Genomic DNA, 21,319 nt, shown 5'->3' with positions numbered 1-21,319 from the left:
TACCACATGTAATTTAGGGTTCACAAAAATGGTAGTCACAATGAACACTACCAACTTGATCACATATGAACTCAATAGTTTTTTAAATTATAAAAACAATTTCCTCTTACACATTATAACTAATATAAATAATATGATGTTTCAATTTATGTGACATTGTTGAAATTGCAACAGAAAAATTAAATCTTTATTTTCAGGTTTATCTTTAGTATTCATTTTCCTAAACCTTGTGATGTTTTTCACCTTGTATAGGGCAATATTTCTCTATATTATTATAAGTGTATATATTATTCAAAACATGATGAAAAGGATTCTGTAGAAAAAAAATTTAGTGCAACTAAATCTTTTTTCTACAGAATCCTTTTCATCATGTTTTGAGTAATATACACACACTTTTCATATATTATTGATCATATTTGTTGAAATCCCAGTTAAAGCTTTCAGGAGTTCTGTCAAATAACAGAACTCCTGAAAGTCTTAAATAAAAATGTTTAATTATGATAATCCTGTATAAATCAGTGAATATATACAATCCAAAAAAAAAATAATTTTATTATATTATTAAGCTACCTGTAGCTTAATAAAGAAAGTCTGTTTTCTCGAAGAACATTTCCTCAATTCTTGTGTAAATGCTTAACACCAGTATAATTGTCCTATTAATAATTAATGTCCAAGTTGATAAAAAATATATATTAAGAAACTAAAGGACAGTAAGGCAATAATAAGTAGGTTGAGGTTGTTTGGCCACGTAGAGCGAATAAGTGACAATTATGTTGGAAAGAAGGTTGGAAAACTGGTAGTAAAAGGAAAGAGGAAAAGAGGAAAAGAGGAAGACCAAAGATGCATTGGAAAGATAAGATGAAAGAAGACTTTAGAGGGGACTTAAGAGAGAAGAAGCCCTTGATAGGGAGAAATGGAAAAAACGTATTAGAGAAGGAAACGCCGACCCCATATAAACATGGGAAAAGGCGAAGATAAAGAAGAAGAAAAAGTAGTAACCCGATAATAAATCTGGCTTGATTATTTCATTAGTAATGTGATTCAAGGTTGGTTTATTATATAAAATGTAGTATATAGTTTTAATTCTATTTTAGTTTCTAAATGTTTAAGAAATTTAACAAAAAACTGTAGTAACCAAATATATAAAAATAGGTAACTATTTTCTAAAAATTAACTCTAATCCCAGCTAACTTTTTACTTGAATACTCTAAATCCAAAAACAAGAACCTGGAAAAGTCATTATCTATGGATAAAATGATTGAGACTTTTGCCTCAGCTTCAAAAAGAGTTTGTTTTGCAAGAAGGAGTGAGCTGCCTCACTGCATTACTCATAATACCCTTGTTTTTTCACTATCCATAGGTGACAAAAGCATTTCAAGCACTTGTTTTTGGATTTAGTCTATTTAACATGGAGTCATTCAAATCAAAACCAATTTTATTTTAATACTGTTTTGAAATTAATTCCAAAAAAGTATTAAAATAAATAAAAATATTTAAAAAAACAATGGAGTCAGATAAATTGTCTTTACCCAATTTATTGTAACTTTTGCATTGGATAATTTTTTTACAGTTAATGGAAAGTATTACCGACAAAGGGACGGAATATCTATGGATTCAGTTATTGGCCCAAAACTGGCAGAAATAATCATGATAAACATAAATAAAATCTTGTCACGATTAGGAGGAATAGTATTTCTTGTGCGGTATGTAGACAACATATTTATTATATACAATAGTAAAATAACATCATCTGAGAAAATATTAAAAAAAGCCAATGAAATTAATGAATATATCAAGTTTACCTATGAGAACGAAATATTTGATAAACTAAATTACTTAGATATAATAATAGTCAGATTTAAAGATCATTTAGAGTATAATAAGTATGAAAAGCCTTGTAATGCAAATAAGTTATAAATTTTAAATCTTATTGTCCGATTAGCCAAAAATAAATATCTATTTAATGGAAATAAGTAAGATCTTTCCTAGAACAACTAGAATTAATAAGAGAGATGAAGAAATTAAAAAGGTAAACAGGAAGTATTTGTTAAATGGTTACCCGGGAAGATTGTTAAAGAATTGGTACGATAAATATTTACAGCAGATTTCAAGTAAAGAAAAAGCAAGAAATTAATACGTATGTCTCTTTTCCGTACATTAAGGGTATTTTTGAAAAATATCTAAAAATTTTTTGTGAAAATACAATTAAATTAGCCCCATTCCAAAAAAATAGGTTATTTGGACTAATAAAGACTGAATCTTAAAAGGATAGAGAGCTATTGGAAGAAGAAGGAGTGATCTATAGAGTCCAGTGTACTATTATGTTGGTGAAACGAAGAGGAAACTGAAAGTAAGGATGTTGGAACATCTGGCTGCAGTAACATTTAAAGTCAATACATCTCCCATGTTTTTACATTGTCACACAAATAATTGCCAAGTTGATATTAATAATGTAAAAATCTTAAATAGAGAAAAAAATATGGTAAAAAGAAAATTCAAAGAACACTTCGCAATAGTTATGCAAAATAATGTTATAAATATTATAACAATAACATATTATAAATGTTATAAATTTAAATAACGGTGTGATACCAGCGGAATGCTGGAAAGAGATGATAATACATAATAGTTGTAAACGCGATGGTACTTGTGTTAAAAATGTGTCTTCTACTGTATTACATTCTGGTTGTAGGAAACCCTGCTGAAGAGGCCAAAAAAGGCGAAATGCATTTGGGGTGAAGATTTTGGTGTTAAATAAAAAAATTTTTTCTCTTAAAGTTAACCTGTTTGTCCTTTTTTGTTTTTATACCAGACTTGGAATTTTTTAAGCCTCCAGAAGTCAGAAAAGAAAGGAGAATTATTTTTCCATGTACTAGTGAATATTAAAATAAAACTGAATATGAATTTGCAAGAAGGAGTGAGCTGCCTCACTGCATTACTCATAATACCCTTGTTTTTTCACTATCCATAGGTGACAAAAGCATTTCAAGCACTTGTTTTTGGATTTAGTCTATTTAACATGGAGTCATTCAAATCAAAACCAATTTTATTTTAATACTGTTTTGAAATTAATTCCAAAAAAGTATTAAAATAAATAAAAATATTTAAAAAAACAATGGAGTCAGATAAATTGTCTTTACCCAATTTATTGTAACTTTTGCATTGGATAATTTTTTTACAGTTAATGGAAAGTATTACCGACAAAGGGACGGAATATCTATGGATTCAGTTATTGGCCCAAAACTGGCAGAAATAATCATGATAAACATAAATAAAATCTTGTCACGATTAGGAGGAATAGTATTTCTTGTGCGGTATGTAGACAACATATTTATTATATACAATAGTAAAATAACATCATCTGAGAAAATATTAAAAAAAGCCAATGAAATTAATGAATATATCAAGTTTACCTATGAGAACGAAATATTTGATAAACTAAATTACTTAGATATAATAATAGTCAGGTTTAAAGATCATTTAGAGTATAATAAGTATGAAAAGCCTTGTAATGCAAATAAGTTATAAATTTTAAATCTTATTGTCCGATTAGCCAAAAATAAATATCTATTTAATGGAAATAAGTAAGATCTTTCCTAGAACAACTAGAATTAATAAGAGAGATGAAGAAATTAAAAAGGTAAACAGGAAGTATTTGTTAAATGGTTACCCGGGAAGATTGTTAAAGAATTGGTACGATAAATATTTACAGCAGATTNGCGGTGGCCCACGTCGTCCATGCCTTACGCCGCCCTTGGTCATAGAAATGATGTAATTTGAATATAAATAATTTATAAATACGTATGTCAGGTTATATTTTTATTACTACGTAAAATATTTTTAAGAGTTTACGACCACTGTGCTTGGTGAGACGTTGTTGAAACAAAAAATGTTATGCATTCCATCACGTACATAAATAGTATCATAATTCGCCATGTGCAAATCAGCAAATTCATAAAATTTTTGTTTATTTTTAACAATCCGGATAATCGAATATCCGGATAATAGAGGTCCGGATAATGGAGGTTCTACTGTATAACTTTCAAATGCAACCCAATAAATCCTATTTCTGTTTTTCTTATTTGGAAAAATATTACAAAAATGCCTACAGCTTTTGTTAGCCATGCATAAAATAAGAATTTTTTTAAATATAATTTAAGAAAATATGCACAGAATTTTTGTCTTTTGTTTTTAGGAAAGCAATACATGTATTTCCAATTAAAATGAACTAATGGGGAATTTCAATCTTCTCATTATGGTAGGAAAAGTAATATATCATTGCATTTATTAAATTAAAAATATATACAAACTGAATAATGATAAATATTTATTAGATACATCTTTTAAAAAGCTGGCAAAGGCTCTTTCATAATAACAAAAGCTTAAAAGGAGTAACTTTGTTGAATTACGGTAAATATTTTTTTAATGAAGAATTTTAAGTTTAAAAAACATTTTCCCTTTAAAGTTAAAATTTCAAAGTTACAAAAAATGGCATGTGGTGCCATCTGATTATGAAATATAAGTTATTTTTTTAATCACATTAATTATTATGAAAAGACAAAAAAATACTTAATTTTGAGGGTAGAGCAGAGTTTTTAAAAATACTGTAAATGGCAATAACAAAGTAAAATTTTCATTAAGTCTGATCTCCCTACTCTCAAGTTCTGTACTCCAAAATTTAATAGCATTAATGCCCTTTATATACAAGCTACCATGCCAAATTTCATTTCTTAATCCTTACCCCATCATGAGTTAACTCTTTAAGCTCTGAAAATGTTTTCTATCTATGTACCCGGTGTGAGAAATCAAGGGCATAGAATTTTGATCTATGTCACTTACTGACACGCAATCGTTAGATTGGCTCTCTATTTTTTAAGGAGGGCTTTTTATAAATAAAAGAATATCGACTGTGAAGTCTCTATCCATCGTCAGGATCCTTGACACCAGTTAATCAAATTTATCATATGCAGATTAATACACATTTTGAATAGCTATGGATATGATGAAATATTTTGATTCAGACATTTTAGACCTTACTTTAACATAAAAACGAATATTTAATAACAAAAGATAAATTATACAAAATGCAGCTTCAAATATATATATTTTTCACGGAGAGAGAGACCACAATTTCAATTAAAATCATACTACCTCAAAGTATACTCTTTTATCTTCTTCTTTATTTCTTATTAATACGAATGTTCTTATCTTTAGTTAATTCTTTGGTGACACATCAGTAAACATTTCTTTCTTCTATTTAGTAACTTAATAACAAACTTTGTATGAACTATGAGAGTCGAATATGGGCGTTGGCCGTAGGGAGCTTATATGGAATACGTCCTTCTCCTATGGAATCTTGTGGTGTACTCCCCGAATGATACTAAAGAATCCCCTTTTTTGATGATTTTCTCCAATGAGAGAATTGTATTAGTCCCATGTGTTTAGGATGAGTGGGGTTTTACAGAGGGATAACTGGACTGTATGAGACTCAAAATTTGTGAAGATAAGGGAAAACAAAAAGGATGTCGAACTTCCGTTGAGAAGGAAGTGACTTTTACCAGTTTCCTTTGTTTTTAACTTAAAATTCTTTCATTTTAAATCAGAAATATTACTTCTAAAAATTTATGTATTTGACATCGATTTTCAATTAATTAGGGGGGAGTATTCAGAATCTCACACCCAGAGACTAAATTCTTTTTACCTCTTCAGGCTACAAAAAGAATTTGCATAGCAAAACTACTCAAACAACTTTTGCATTGGCCAATTTCATTTTAATGGATAAGGCCAATTTTGGCTGATTTTGTTTTTAAAGAGTATTCTGTATGATAAATCCTACATTTGTCAAGTTAAAAGATTTAAGAAGTACAACTATACTTTTTAAAATGAATCATTCCAAGATAATTACTTTATATCTGGTAATCAGTTTTATAATGCAGAACAAACAAAAGTGTTTTTGGATATTTTCCAAATTATGAAACATCTAACCATTGTTTACACAAAATCAGATTTTTTAGAAGATGATGCAATGAAATACTCTTGATTTCTTTGTTCATACACTGGGAAACAATGCAGTAATAACTGCTTATTTTATTATGTTTTTGAGTTCTTCTAAAATACATTTTAAATCAATAGAAAGGATAAATGGAAACAGAAAGATGAATGCAGATAACAGCAAAAATTTGAAGTTCAATATTATAATTAAGTTTTCTAAAAGATACCAAAGTGCAGATCATTTATTATCACATTTACCTTTTTTAACAGTACGCGCTCTTCGTACAATTACGGGTTCTGCATCTTCATCAATTTCTTCACAAGCAAATTCATCTTCATTTTCATCAAATTTTAAAATTTCATCATCTTCTTCCTCTTCTTCTTCTTCTTCCTCAATAATTTCTTCTTCACTGCTAGATGTTGATTCTTCAGATACATCCCAAGGATTATGACTAGATTTCTTTTTCCCACGGTGCTTCTTTTTCTTCTTCTTCTTCTCCCTTTCATAATCTTGAGAAGCTGTGTCATCATCGTCATCATCTTCATCATCATCATCATCAAGCTGTTATTTCAAAAGACAATTCAAATTAATTTATTCTTTTATAATGTAAATAATTTCTTATTTAATTTAATTTTAAAATATTTTGAAAAAATACAGTAATAATAAAATGAAAAAATCAGAGAAATCATTATATTAAACTTTTGGCAAATAAGAATCCATAAAATTCAGGCATAAACTGATGATAATTTCCATAATTTAAGAAAGTATCTATCTTGGTCTTATCACCAGTTTATCATCAGTTTTATGACAGATATTTTATCTATCAAGAAAATGAATGTGTTATGTGGTTCCACCTTCATTTTCTTGATAGTATTTATGAGAAATTAAAATAATAATAATAATAATAATTTACTTTAACTATATATATAAAATAATTAAAAAATACAAAAAATTCAACATGTTAAATAAATATGTAAAAAGAGTAATATAAAAAGTTAAATTATGCCTTTTCTACTGAGGATAAAAATAGCAATACATAAACATTAATATATAATCTTAAATGTATGTATGTCTCTTTTAATCCGACATTAAGTTCAGCTATCCAAAAGTGATATTTAGTATAATCTTAAATATAATAAAGTTACATGTAGTTGTTATAACTTTATATTTTCTTATCTAAACATTTCAGTAAGTCAACAAAATATTATAAGGCTGATCATTTAATTTGCATAGATTCCACTTTTGTCCATACAAATTTCTGGGAAAATATGTTAGTGTGCTCTTTCAGAAGTCTTGCCTTCTTAAGTGCTGATCAGTTCCAAGTAGTGTTGTTTTTGTTTTATGTTTTTTATTAACAATTTGTCATTCACAATTATTTTGAATAAAAAATGAAACATTTGTGTTCCTTGGGGTACAAAATATGCAAATACATATGTTATACTCTAAGGCAGGAGTGGCCAACAGTTTTTGCCCCCAGGCTGAACCAGAGGCTGCCCTAGGAAGATTTTGAGGTGGTGCGAGATCTCATTGTGGTGTCACCCCATAGAGACTAAATTCTACATAGAGATTACAGATACTGTACATTTTTCACATTATCATGCTTTATCAACATTCTACACTGTACTTAAGTCATTTGTAATGGAGCATTAATTCTAAATGCACAGTGAGTTATTGACCTTTTTTCTTTTATTTTTAGGAGTCAGAATTTTTCAGAGCTATTCGGACTTGATAGCTAATATTGAAAGATTGATCGCGGGCCACATAAATTCATTAGACAGGCCATATGTTGGCCATGCCTGCTCTAAGGAATAATTTTGAATAAGCATTCATCGAGATTCTAAGAATAAAACTTTGCATTAACAAGTTCTGGACAACTTTTGAAATTGAAAATTGTCCAGAACTTGTTAATGCAAAGAGGGTTTCTTTATCATGACAATTCTAAATTCTACACTATGAATATTGTACAACCATTAAACATTACAATTGGAGTCAAAATTGCCATCCTGCCATATCTCCTATACATCACAGACTTTAAACCCACATGTGATTTATTTCCATTTCTAAAGAAAGGTCTAAAATGAAAGTGCTTCACATCTGATGAAGAAACACACAGACCTATAATAATGACTTCTCAATATCTATCCAAAAATGGATTGCAGAAAGCATATGATATGAAAGTAAAACAATAGCAAAACAGGTCAAGGAAGACTTATTGCCAATATCTTCATCTAAGGATGACAAGTCCTTAGATGTAGATATTGACAATAAGGAAAAATCTAGCACTATTTCATGAATTAAGTGATCAGTCCATGTCCAAACATTTGTTAATTTATCTGAATCTCTGGATATGAAATATAAAACCAGACAGAATATTAGAATGCTGTGACACAGTTCAGGAATCAGGCAGAAAGTTTTTTTTATGCATTTAGCACAACTGAAAATTGTAGACTTCTTTCAGCAATAAACAAAAACTATTCTGGAGAGGGCATGTGATTATCAGTGCCATCACTACTTCAAGTGTCTTGGTGCTGACATTAAATTTTTAGTGATATCAATAAATGCAGATACCTAGATGTCAAACTGGTAAAGCATCAGTCTGCATTTTGGGAATCCAAATATGATTCACTTAATTCAGAATTTTTCATAAGACCTGAATATTTTGAGGTGTCTGCCTCACCAGTTAGTCACCCTATTGTGATCTGACTAAATACATGACAGATCTGATTAAAATGCCAAATGCCAAAAAAAGCAAAATGAAAAACTAATTAAAATAAATTAATAATAATTTTCTCCAGTCTTAAACAACTTTAAATGTACAATTTGTTCTATCTAGCTGTTAATAGAAAATCTCCAATTTTAAAAATTTCTTGCTTTCAAGATGCAAGAGATTTTTATTATTTAATAACTTTTTCCACATTCTATCAATTTGACTATATTTCAGCCTAACGAAATTTCAATATAAAAAATATATTTGGTGAATCTCACAGTTTCATTATATTGAAATTTTACTGTAAACTATTTCCCTCCATACCATATTATATATATATATATATATATATATATATATAATAATAATAATAATAATGTATTCTACTTGAGATGTAGCCTACTTGATATCAGTGTATTTGTGCCGGCAGATACTAACATATGAATGCAAGAAGTAAAAAAGTATTTTGGCTGGCTGCTGAGCCACTTTTGCATTGCATATTGAACATTCTTATCAGAGTGGAAATGATAGCCCTGCAGAGTCTTTCAGTGCTGAAAAGAGCTGGAAGTCACATGGTGACAAATGAGGAAATACAGAGAATACAGATAGCTCTCGAACTACATATCTTAAATCAATATTCTGGTGTAATTTGCTGTATGAGGCCTGGTGTTGTCTTGCAGAAAGAATAAGCTCTTGGAAAGACTGACTCAACATTTCTTGCAGATAGCTGTCCTTAAGTTGGTTTTGGAGGTCACAGTAGTTGCTATTGTTCATCATTTGATCCTTGGGCAGGTAATGTTCTAAAATTACCCTTTTACTGTCCCAAAACACTATTGTCGAATATTCAAGATTTGTTCACGAGTTCCTTTACCAGGGATAAACCCCAATTGTTCTTCAGCTATTTCAGGTAATAGGAAGGGTTTCAAATGGTTATTAATTATTTGGAGCATTACTTTACTGGCATGGTTAATTAGGCAGATAGTTCTGTAGTTACTACAATCTGTTGGTGCACCTTTTTTACAAATTGGAATAAATACTGATTTACACCATTCCTCTGGCCATCTTTCAGATTTCCAAATTAAGGGGTAGATTTTATGAAATATATCAACACCCAGTTCTCCTATTGCTTTCAAAAATTTCGGAGGTTACATTGTCAGGTCCTGGAGCTTTGTGATTTCTTAATGTATTTATGGCTTTTTCTATCTCTGATTTAAGAATAGATGGTTCAGCTTCCCCTTCAACCATTCTGAAATTGGTTATTATCATTTGTTTGACCAGTGTCTTTATGTTTCTCACAATACTTCCTCCAGACATCAGCAATCCCTTCCGCATCAGTTATTTCATTTTCATCATTTTTAATTATTTGTGTGCATGGTTTGAACTCTCTTGCTAGATATCTAATTTCATCGTATAGTTCACGAGTCTGATTATTATTTGCATGGACTTCAATTCCATTGCATATTCTGTCGATATAATCATTTTTGTCTTTCTTACAAGCCTTTTTGATTTTTTTGTCTAGCTCTTTCTCCTTTTCATCTGCAACAATTGCTAAAGTTAATAATTTTTTCCTTTCATCTATTAATTCAAGGGATTTGTCCATTCCATTTGTCATCCAATGTTTCTTTTTCTGTGGCCAATGTTATGTGGTGCATTGTTGTACTCCAGTTAAAATCCAACTTTTTGTTTGTGTCCATAAATCATCTGGGTTGTTTTAAAGGATGGAGGGTGTAAATTTCGGAGAGTCTGTTGTAAGATTGAACTAGCTGGAGTCTCAAGTCTTGGGTTGATCTTTGATATTTTTGTTGTATGGAGTTTTAATCTTACTTCTGCTTTCAGTAGCTTATGATCAGAGTTGCAGAATGCTCCAGATTCACAAGTCTTGCTCTAACATTATTTACTGACGACCTCCATCTTGTTCTTATTAACACGTAATCAATTTGGTTTTTATAATCATTTGTTGGGGAGGTCCAAGTAGAAAGATGTCGATAATGGTGTTTGAACATAGTGTTAGTTATTGAAAAACTGATATCGATTGCAAACTAAAGGAGTCTATTTCCTCTCTCATTTCTGGTGCCCAGTCCAAATTGCCCTATAATGCACCATAGATTATCATCATTTTTTGTATTGCCTATGTTAGCATTAAAATCTCCCATTATTATCAATACAGTAGAGCATCGATTATCCGACCCCCAATTAACCATCACATTGGTTAACTAACTGTTCTAGTCGGCAAATTTCAAATGTCTGCTAGTGATGTGGCACTACAATATTTGGCTATGTCTTGGCTACTTTAATATTATTTTTGTTAAATTTTTGCGTGTTTTAGCTGGCAACACTGGCTCGACCATGAAAGGGAGGCCAGTATTTAAACGAGGCTTAATTTTGTAATTATGAGTGGTTGTTCATTTTGTGAGCAATAAAATAATTTAAAAATAATTTTTAATGATACAATAGTGACAATTATTATTTAAAAACAATTTTGCTAGGCTTAACATCGATGAAAATTCAATGCAAAGTAGGTTAATAGCGATATACTAATGTATTTTTTCATACTTTTCGGTTATCCGTTTTTTCAGTTATCCGACCAACCCCAGTCCCCAATTGAGTTGGATAATCGATGCTCTACTGTATATCCTTCTGTGATATTTTTGTGATGATATTTTCAATTTGTGTGTACACTGTGTCCACTTCATAGTCCAAAGCAGCCGAAGTGGGCATATAAACCTAAATAATATAAAGTTTTGCTGGTCTGGAAAATATTGTAATTTTGATTATGAGGTCGTTGATAGGTTTATAGCTTTCCACAAATTTTGTTAGGCATTTGTCAATAACAAACGTCACTCCATTATGTCCATATGAAATGAGAAACCTTAATGTATATACAGTCAATTCCACTTAATTGGGACACACTGGGACTAATCAATTTTGGCCAAATTCAGCGGCTGCTCCAATTAAACAAATTAATAATAAATTCTAAAATAAAATATGTAATACATAGGTAAAAAATAATAATTAGGTACAGTACTTATTTTAATGCTTTATTAAACCAAAGTACAAAAAATATCTGTAATATAAATTTGCCAGACTCAAGACCATAGATAACTGATTCGCATTATGCTAGTGTTGCCAAATACAGTATTAGTAGTGATGTATACAAAGGTTGACTGACCATTTGATTCATTCGTGATCAAATGATTTTTCCTTTTTCCCTTTTTAGTTAGAACATGTTCTAACTAAAAAGGGAGAAAGGAAAGGGTTTGTCCAAAAGTCACCTTACAGTCTTCATTTGAGCACAGTTTCCTTTACTTGAAGATGGATCATTTCAGTGGGAGTGTCCAGAGAATCTGCCAGCTCAGGATGCTGGTCTCAACGATCAAATGGCTGCTATCCAAATCCAGACATAATCATGCACACAATACCTTCTAAGGGAACTCTAGCTGTCTTCCAACTCAGTCCAGAGACCTTGAAAAATTGTTTGGGGATTTTTGTCCCTTCACTTTTAAGGGGATCATCCGGTCTAATCCAGAGCAGGGTCAGTAGCTCGCATTCAGGTCCTCCTCAGGTGGGATCCCTGTGTGATATATCTCGCTATGCTGATATCCCCTTCAGAAAAACCAAACTGCCCGAGCAAAAGACAAAATCACCTTGTCTCTGCCAACCGTTATACTTACACGATATTAGTGTATGTAGTGTCTATATATTTTTGGAAGATCCCTAAAATATATCAAAAATTGCTAAATTTATTTTCTGCTACTGTCCCAATTAAACGATTAAATTATGTATTAATTTATTAGTTTGGTTTTCATTCTTTGAGATTTGGACCAATAAAGTGGCTGCCCCCGATTAACAAGTGGCCCAATTAAATGGAATCGACTATATATATATATGTCGTATTATTTTGAAGTCGTAGTCATAAGGTCGAGTGTAGGTTGAACAAGACAAAGAAAATTGGAGACCATAAAATAACACCTCCGTTCACTTTCAGGTCCTCACTCGAACTCTCTTTATTTTATTGGTGTTGTTAACCTCATTCCAAAAGGGACGAGATTAACAAAGTAAACTACAGAAAAATATATACAAAGTTTACAAAAATTTAAAATGTGTTATATATATACAAATGAGAATGTTTGTTTGTTTGCTATGCACACCTAGGCTGTTTGACCAATTGCTACAAAACTCGGCAGTTATGTTAACACGCTTCTAACTTAGATAATGTCATAAATATCACCCCAAAATATTTATTAGATTTCTATATATCATTTATTTCTGTCTGCATTCCATTTACTGGGTTTATATGTAGCACCATCTATTGGCAAAATGTATTTAAGAAAATAATAAACTAAATAGAATTCTTAAAACAGACATAATTTTCTAAAATATATATTATATCCACTTAATTACTGCAACACATAGAACATAACACTTGCCTGCATGGAATTAAAAGTGTTACTGTGTGAAAAGTGTCTAAGTATTTAATTTTCCACATGTAACAACTCAAATTTTTTCATTTCTGAACAGTACTTTTTAATTCTAATAAGCACCCTTCATTAGCCAAGTGGATAAAACCACCAAACACTGGTAGTCAATCGTAGGTTCGGGCATGGCCAACAGGCTGGTCATGTGGAGTTTACTGGGCTTTCTTCACATTAGTAACATCTAATTAGGGACCAGCTTTAATAAAAGTCTTCTTGGGATGCATTCCCTCGGCAGATTGCTCAAGTATTGCATTGCTGTAACCAAATAAACCAAACTAATTCTAATAATTTTTCTATAAATGCAATATTAATTTTTTTATATTTGTATTTACGTTCTTTTATTCTTCCATTCTGTTATATTCTGTAACTGAGGAAGATCAGTGAAACTGATCAAAAATGTTTATATTTTATTAAATTCATTGCTGGATTTATAAAGGTATAAGTTTTTGTGATATTTACAAGAATATACTTCCAACTTAGTTTATACAATCTGTTGCAAAAATATAAACACTTTATTATCACATAAAAGCAATTATTCTGGCATTTTTATAAAATTTCTTTTTATTTAAACAAGTCATATGAAATCTTTCAGATGTTAAGGTTAGCAACTTTGATCACATGCAGAGCCATCACAATCTATCTGATATGGATCACTTTTGAAATATTAATAGTAAGCCATTATTAATTAATAGTAATTAACCATCTTCTCTTCTGAGAGAGGGTGAATAATTACTTTTAGTCAAATTAATTCAACCACCTTCCACACTTTTTCCACTCTTTCTATTGTCCAACAGTGTGGTGGCATTTGAATAGGAAAATTACATAGGTCTGTTTTTCACAAACTTTGATTTGTTGTCAGATTACCACTTGATATTTGGCTGTGAATGGAACAGATTGTTAGAGTTAACATTATAAAAAATTATGATACCTTGAATATCATATTTTCAATTCCTGTCTACTTGATCATTGAAAGTGTTTCATTTTGTACCATCTGAGTATTGCAATAAACATGACAATGGTAGATTAAAATAACCAAACTACATGATTTTCATTTTAATGTTTGTTATATATTATAATCTAATATAGTATTTGATATAACTACAAAGGTATCTTACATAAGGGTTTATCACCAATCTAACACATTTTTAAAATGTTTTATTCCTCTACTGTACACAATTTAAAGAATTTTTAAAATATGTTAGATTAGTCACTTGGCTGTGAGATAACCTTTGTATCATTAGTTATATAAATCAAATACTATAATATAATAGAATAGAAAGATTAGAAGTACAAAATAATCTAATAATCTTAATGTTTGTTGTTACTTTTTGCCCAGGCAACACTGGGCTTATTGGCTAGTGTATATATATAATAATTTGTATACAGTATTTTGCATTGCAGCTTTATTTGAACATTATTTAATACTTGATATTTTAAATTGCATTCCCTTGCTAAATTTCTGGCTGTGCTATTATACCGAACCATACACTATTTTGATGAAAAGACTAGCTTCCTCTCAAACATTTCAGTGAGTAATTTGAGGCCAATGTAATTTTCTATATACCTATAAACTGTTTTATTACACCAAATTTCAATAGAACACAAAATGTCTTCAGGTTCATCTTCAGAAGAACATAATGAATAATAATGGGATGCATTTAAGTGACAAGCCAATGACAGTCTATTACATATGAAATGAATCATATCACTGATTTGTCTATTTAGCTTCTTGTTAACTTGATGCACTCTTGTAGTCTTCTGAAAATCAGTCTGTAGGCCAAAAATATTTGGAACTCTGTTGCAATTTGGTTCAACAAAGCTATCTTTCTTTTTTGAATTTATCAATAACATTTCATATTCATTTGTAAAACTTATTATTTTCTTTTAATTAAATAAAAATTTATAAGCAAGACATAAATAAATAAAGAACACATAATCAAAAGCATTCAAAATGATGATCCATAGTACATTAGCTGCAAGTTTTCTTCTGGAAACTTTCTATAAACAAGGTATGAAATTCCATATTAAAAAAATATAATTATAATTGATAATTATGTCATAGCAATGCACTTTACATGCATCTAAATACAAAAATTCTGTTGTGCAGGTGCATGACATTTGAATATAATACTGAACGGTAATATAGAAAAAATATGGTACTGGTCATTGTAATTGGTAAAAATAAGGCTGTATATCAACTAGTTTGAAAAGCATTGATCTAGTGTATAAATCACTATTTCAATACAGTAGATTTCTGCTAGTCTGAACTAATTGGGACCGAACCTTGTTTGGATTAGCCGAATAACTGAAATAATACAGAAGCAAGTAGTAAAACAGGTCTGGTTTATATAGATCCAACATCATCAATGACATCAGCACCCCACCCTTTATTTCATTTGTCTTGTACTCAATAGAGGATGCAAACAATTGACAAAAACAAGTTTTGTAATTTTGAAATGGCAACATGCCTTCATTGTTTACCTTAAAATTATTTTAACTGTAAAAAATTTTTAATACACATTCTAAAATTGTTTTTAATACACAGTCTAGGATTCCAATCAGTTAACTGATGCTACTTTGTGAGTTAGAATGCTTAATTGTGGATGTTGTATACACTCTTTTCTCTACATTATTTTAATTTAGTTTAGTCTGCTGCTACAATGGTCACGAAATGGAAACATACATGTATGTTAAAAGATAAGCTGGACATTTTGAAAAGGCTAGACAAGAGTGAAAGTGCAATGAATTTGCAGTAGACTTTGGAATGGACAAGGCCAAAATAACCGACTGGAAAAAAAAACCACACAAAGATCAAGCAGTTTTGTGCTTCTACTTCAGAAAAATCAGTTGAAAACAACAAACATCAAGGCCCTCAATGTTTGATAAGCTTGATGAAGCCTTATTCATATGGTTCACTCAGGAAAGTGAAAGGGAAACACCCCTAAGTGGACCTCTTGTTAGAGAAAATTTCCTCTCCGCTGACTGAAATGTGTTCAGATTAGGCAGAAGTTCAAATTAGTGGTGTTCAGACTAGTGGGACTCTACTATATCACCATTGCTACTTTTCAAAAACACCTGAAACTTTAATACAAGACATGATTAAAAATTTAATATAATGGAAGTTTTATAACATACAAAAAAGATATGTTATGGATAGTGCAAGTGATGATACAATGCATAATAACAGATACCGGAAAGTTTACTCTTATATATTTTCCAAGTATTATATATATATATATATATATATATAATGCATTGATAAAAGAAATAATTCTTAATAACAGTATCTAATAATTGTTAAATAATTTTGGTGATTGCCAAATGGGAATAATAATAATGAGAAGACTGACTGAAGAAGTATATTATGAGGATTAAAATACCATGATAATATTTTATGATATACTGCTCTTTTTTCTTGTAAAAATTTTTCAATGCAAAAAGCATTTCTGTACTTTCCACATTCTCTTAGTTTTCTTTGGCTGTTCTCCAAACTTAAGATAGACAAAATCTTGTTAATTTTTAGGCTATGTTAAAATATAAATAGAATTCAGATAAATGTAACAAGGCTCATATAGAATAAATCAAAAGGCAAATCCTTACTTGTTTTCTATATGTAGCAAAAAAATGAAATATAGAATAAAAATATAAAAATTTATAAACATAACAGTTGCATTTAGAAACCTGTTGATTTTATATATCATTCATTCAAAGAAATATTTCAATCAGTATGCAAATTTTTTTGGTCATGTTTCAGAAATTAAATTTAAACAGCATTAAAAATTTAACTCAAATCTACTTTCCAATTATTATTTAGTGGCATAAACAAATAAGTTTAGTTAGTTTTAAATTATTATTGTTATTCTATTGAATAACTTTTAATGCCATTAAAAACTCATTCCAGTTAGAAACAATTAATACATAATTAAGGATAAACTGCATTGGTTAAAATTAAAGTTTATTAAAGTCTTAATATGTATGTAAATTATAAAAATTTAAAAAATTAAATTATTTTAAAATACTAATATAAAAATTAAAAATATTATATATATTAGATATATATATCTAATTACTTAATTTTAAATAAATTTCTTTGTTAAATAATTACTCCATCCATTGTAATAAATTATTCTTAACTTATATTTAATAAAAGATTATATTATAAACAAATTAATTATAAATAGTAATATTTCAAAATAATTAGTTATTCATTAATAAATTATAATGAAGGGTTTAATAAAAGAAACATGCAGCATGATATAAACTCAGTTTGAGAAGATTTTTCTGATCGAAAGAAAAGAGAAAAATTGCAAGCTATCTAAAGTAAAAATAAAGCTTTAGAAAATAAAATTGCAGCAACATAAAATGTAGAAGTTAGTTGGTTAAAAAAAACACCCACATTTTTACAGTGATGCTTCCTAGGTCGACCACGTTGCCTTTTCACCACACCATTCTGTTTCTGCTGCTGTTTTTGCTGCAAACAAGCATGTAAGTAGCAAAATAAAAGAATCAAGCAGAAAGCAAAAGTGCTGAAATCAAACCAAACAAGCTTTTGGCATAACTATTACAAAACTCATCAATATTCATCATATTATATAACGTAAGACAAAAATTTAAACAACAAAAATCTGAAAAAAGCATATTTCTCAAATAGAATAAAATTTTATTTGCAAAAAATTTTGTATGAAGTGAAAACACTTGGTTATTAAAGAATATTTTTGATTGTATATATTTATACCTTTTCATTAATAAAATATTAAATTTATGTAATCAAGAAAAACAACTGCTTTCTTAAAACTTGTTCATTTTAACAATCAAATTATTAAATAATGAAATTATAAGTAGAAATTCAAAATACAAATGGTTTTGTATTTTGAATTTTTAACAATAAAATATATTTTTTTTTCTATTCTAAAGTTTTCAAAGACTCTGAAGATGAACTTAATATACTTTAAAATATTTGGTTATTAAAATCAACAAGATCATAAACACTTGATTTTCTTGATTAGATAAAAAGAAAGAATTATTCTTTTATAATTTTGATACTAAACATGTATAATTGTCAATAGTTTTATCAGCTTTCTTGATATAATAATGAGAAAAACAACATTCATTAATATAAAAATTTTCTAATTCAAAATATTTCATCAATAAAACATTTAAGATTTAAAGTCAATGAGGATATATTTCTTTAATGTTCTAATAAGAGAATAATAATTAAAACGACATTTAATTATGATAAGACACATGTTGAAATGTTCTGTTTGAGTACTGTATGAGATAGTTAAATTAATATAAAAAAAATTGAACTGAATTTAATACAGCAGTAGTAAATGTTTTACTACAAAAACAACTTTATAGATTATTAAACTATGTTGCTTTTCTCAATTTTGATGTCTTCTAGATTTTAAAATATTTAAATTTTACTTTATTACTTTAAAATTTTCAATACAGTAAAACCTGCAAAAGTGGAATTCAATTGGACTATTTTGTTTTTCTATGTTTTGCAGGTCTTCCATCATTGATAGGATAATCTTAACATTCTTCTATTGCCTATACAAATGCCCTGAAAATCTTTCTTTAAGCTTTTATGGGATTGGCTGAAAAAATAATTTTTTTTATGATTTACATATGTTCATCATTTATTAGTGATATTTGTATATATTGTAAAAATTTTACATATAAATAAATGGGAAAAGTTCAATTTTTAATAAAACAATATGTCAATAGACCTCAATAGAACAATACTTAATGAAGTGGGACTCAGGCAGAAAAGCATAATTATAATGGGATAAACCAATCTTATTTTTGGAAGATGATCTAACCTTCTACTCAGGTTTCTACTGATAGAGCAATTATCACATCTTTCAATGAACTTTCATTAATAATCAAACAGGATGACAGAATGGGTATGGTTAGTATCCAAATGTGATTTCTCTTCCTTTGTCAATCTCTCAAAACTAAATTTAGTTAATTCTACTTTATTTATTGTTAGTACAGCTTTAGTCTTTCTTTTCTTTTTTACATTCACTTGTTATAATTTGCAGTAATCTTTATGCTTATTATGTTGCCAAAATATGCTTATTTTCTTATAAATTTTATTGTAATGCAAAAATACAAAACACAAGTTTCTAGCTTTTGTGTTTATACTTCCTCATATTTGAGTTGCATTATCATGATTTCTTTCATTTCATCCATTTCTCATAGTTTCTGAATTTCAGAGAATATTTGTTAGATTAATGTAATTGTTTACTGAAAAATATTGGAACTTTTGGCTTCTGAAAATTTCTGGCCTACTTCTGGTTCCAGCTTTTGCAGGTTTTATTATATAAGAAAATAAACTGAATGTTCTATTTCAGAGAAAAATTTTGGAAACTAAATTCAACACAGAACTCAAACAAATATACAGGGTGCGGCAGAAAGAACATTCTGATTTGAAATGACAATAATAAAGATACAAAGCAAGATAGAGAAAGAAATCTTTTATACCTGATAAGTACACAGTATGCCACTGTCATCCATTTAACTGATGTACTCTTCAAAATCATTAGGTTTTGAAGAGTACATCAGTTAAATGGCAACCGTCAATGTCGATGTAGTTTTGAAGTCTCTTTCGGAAATTTTGCATTGATCTGCAGACCATGTCCAGTGGAATCGCCATGATTTCTTGTGTAATTGCTGCCTTGAGTTCTTGCAAATTTGTTAGTAGGTGTTGGTACACTTTTGATTTCAGATAGCCCTACAGAAAAAAATCACATGGGACCAAATCTGGCGAATGTGGTGGCCAACCAATATCACCCTGTAAAGAGACAAAATGGCCTGGAAACAAGTTTCTGAAAATTCCAAATGACCTTCTAGAGGTATGCAACATGGCACCATCTTGCTGAAACCATACGTCTTCCAGATCATGATCATTGAGTAAACCGTTAACTAATGGATGGAGAAAATTCTCAAGCAATTCACAATAGTGCTCTGACATTACTGTCACTGTAACACCGTATTCTTCAAAGAAATAAGGACCATCAAAATCACCTAAGGCACACTAAACCGTAACTTTCGGAATATGAAGTGGTCGTTGGTGGCGTTCTTGAGGATTACTGTCCAGTACCTGAAGTTCTGTTTGTTGACCATCCCCAATAAATGAAAATGGACTTTGTCACTGGAGACCAGTACCACTGTTGGGAGAATGCTCTGCAGAATATCCTGACACAAAGTTTTACAGATTGGATAATCCCTATCATTAAACTCCTGAACGACGATCCTTTTGTATGGATGCATGTGGAGCAAGCTGAGTAAGTCTGCGGAGACTACAATCAGACATGTTTAATGCAGCTGCATGTTTGCATGCAGATCGCTTGGGCGATTGCTGTATGAAAGCTATAGCAGCTGCCACATCTTCTGGTCTTGTTATGCTTCTAGGGCAGCCAGGACTCTTTCTTTTTAAAGCTGAACCTGTTCGTCTAAAATTTGAAACTCAATGACGAATTGTTGGTGCAGCCAGAACCAGATCATGACACCCGAGCTGAAAGCATATTCAGAAGGCCCGTTGCATTGTTATCACAGATTTGCCGTTCGTAACAAACTCTTCAACAACAAAAGCATGATGCTCTCTGCTCTATGCCATGACAGTAACTAAAAATGGCATGCACTAACAAATCAAAAAAGACCACACCCACTGTTGTACCTCTACTACGAGCAAAGCAATGCTGCTGCCAAATCAGAATGTTGTTTCTGCCGCACCCTGTATATAAGGTTTATTTCTGCAAAATTTTTTAAAGGAATTGTCTCATGAAAATGTTATTGAAAATAAACACACAGACTTCTTGAGAAAGGTTTAATTTTGTGTTGAATTTAGTAATTATTATTGAGTCACTTTTTCCATGTGAACAAAATTTTGGAATCATCAAATATTTTTATTGTAATTTTAGAAACTTTATTTTATCAATAATTTAATGATGCCATATAATCATTAATAATAGAAAAAATTATTTTGACAGAATAATTTTATAATGATAGCTAACAAATATTCTTGTTGTTAACACTCATAAAACTGTAAAAAAAAATCTTGGCTTTTTCAGAAATTCAACAGTGATGCATAAACAAAACAAAACAGTCATGATAAATTGTTAAAAATTTCCATGTGAAAAA

At 29.6% G+C, this 21,319-nt stretch overlaps 1 protein-coding gene across 1 annotated transcript in view; it reads right to left on the bottom strand.

Annotated features, from left to right (window-relative positions):
- LOC111636999 (remodeling and spacing factor 1-like) overlaps positions 1-21,319 on the bottom strand; it is a 112,500-nt gene that overhangs the window by 28,181 nt on the left and 63,000 nt on the right. Inside the window, exons 7-8 of the mRNA XM_023382406.1 lie at positions 17,571-17,645; positions 6,233-6,553 (exon numbers count right to left, since the gene is read on the bottom strand). Of these exons, the coding sequence (XP_023238174.1) occupies positions 6,233-6,553; positions 17,571-17,645 (396 nt within the window). The remainder of the gene's footprint in view (positions 1-6,232; positions 6,554-17,570; positions 17,646-21,319) is intronic.

Source organism: Centruroides sculpturatus, unplaced genomic scaffold (assembly GCF_000671375.1).
Source record: "Centruroides sculpturatus isolate CEXI.00-Female unplaced genomic scaffold, Cexi_2.0 scaffold60, whole genome shotgun sequence".
Classification (NCBI taxonomy): Eukaryota; Metazoa; Arthropoda; class Arachnida; order Scorpiones; family Buthidae; genus Centruroides; species Centruroides sculpturatus.
This window is presented reverse-complemented; position numbering and strand designations above follow the sequence as displayed.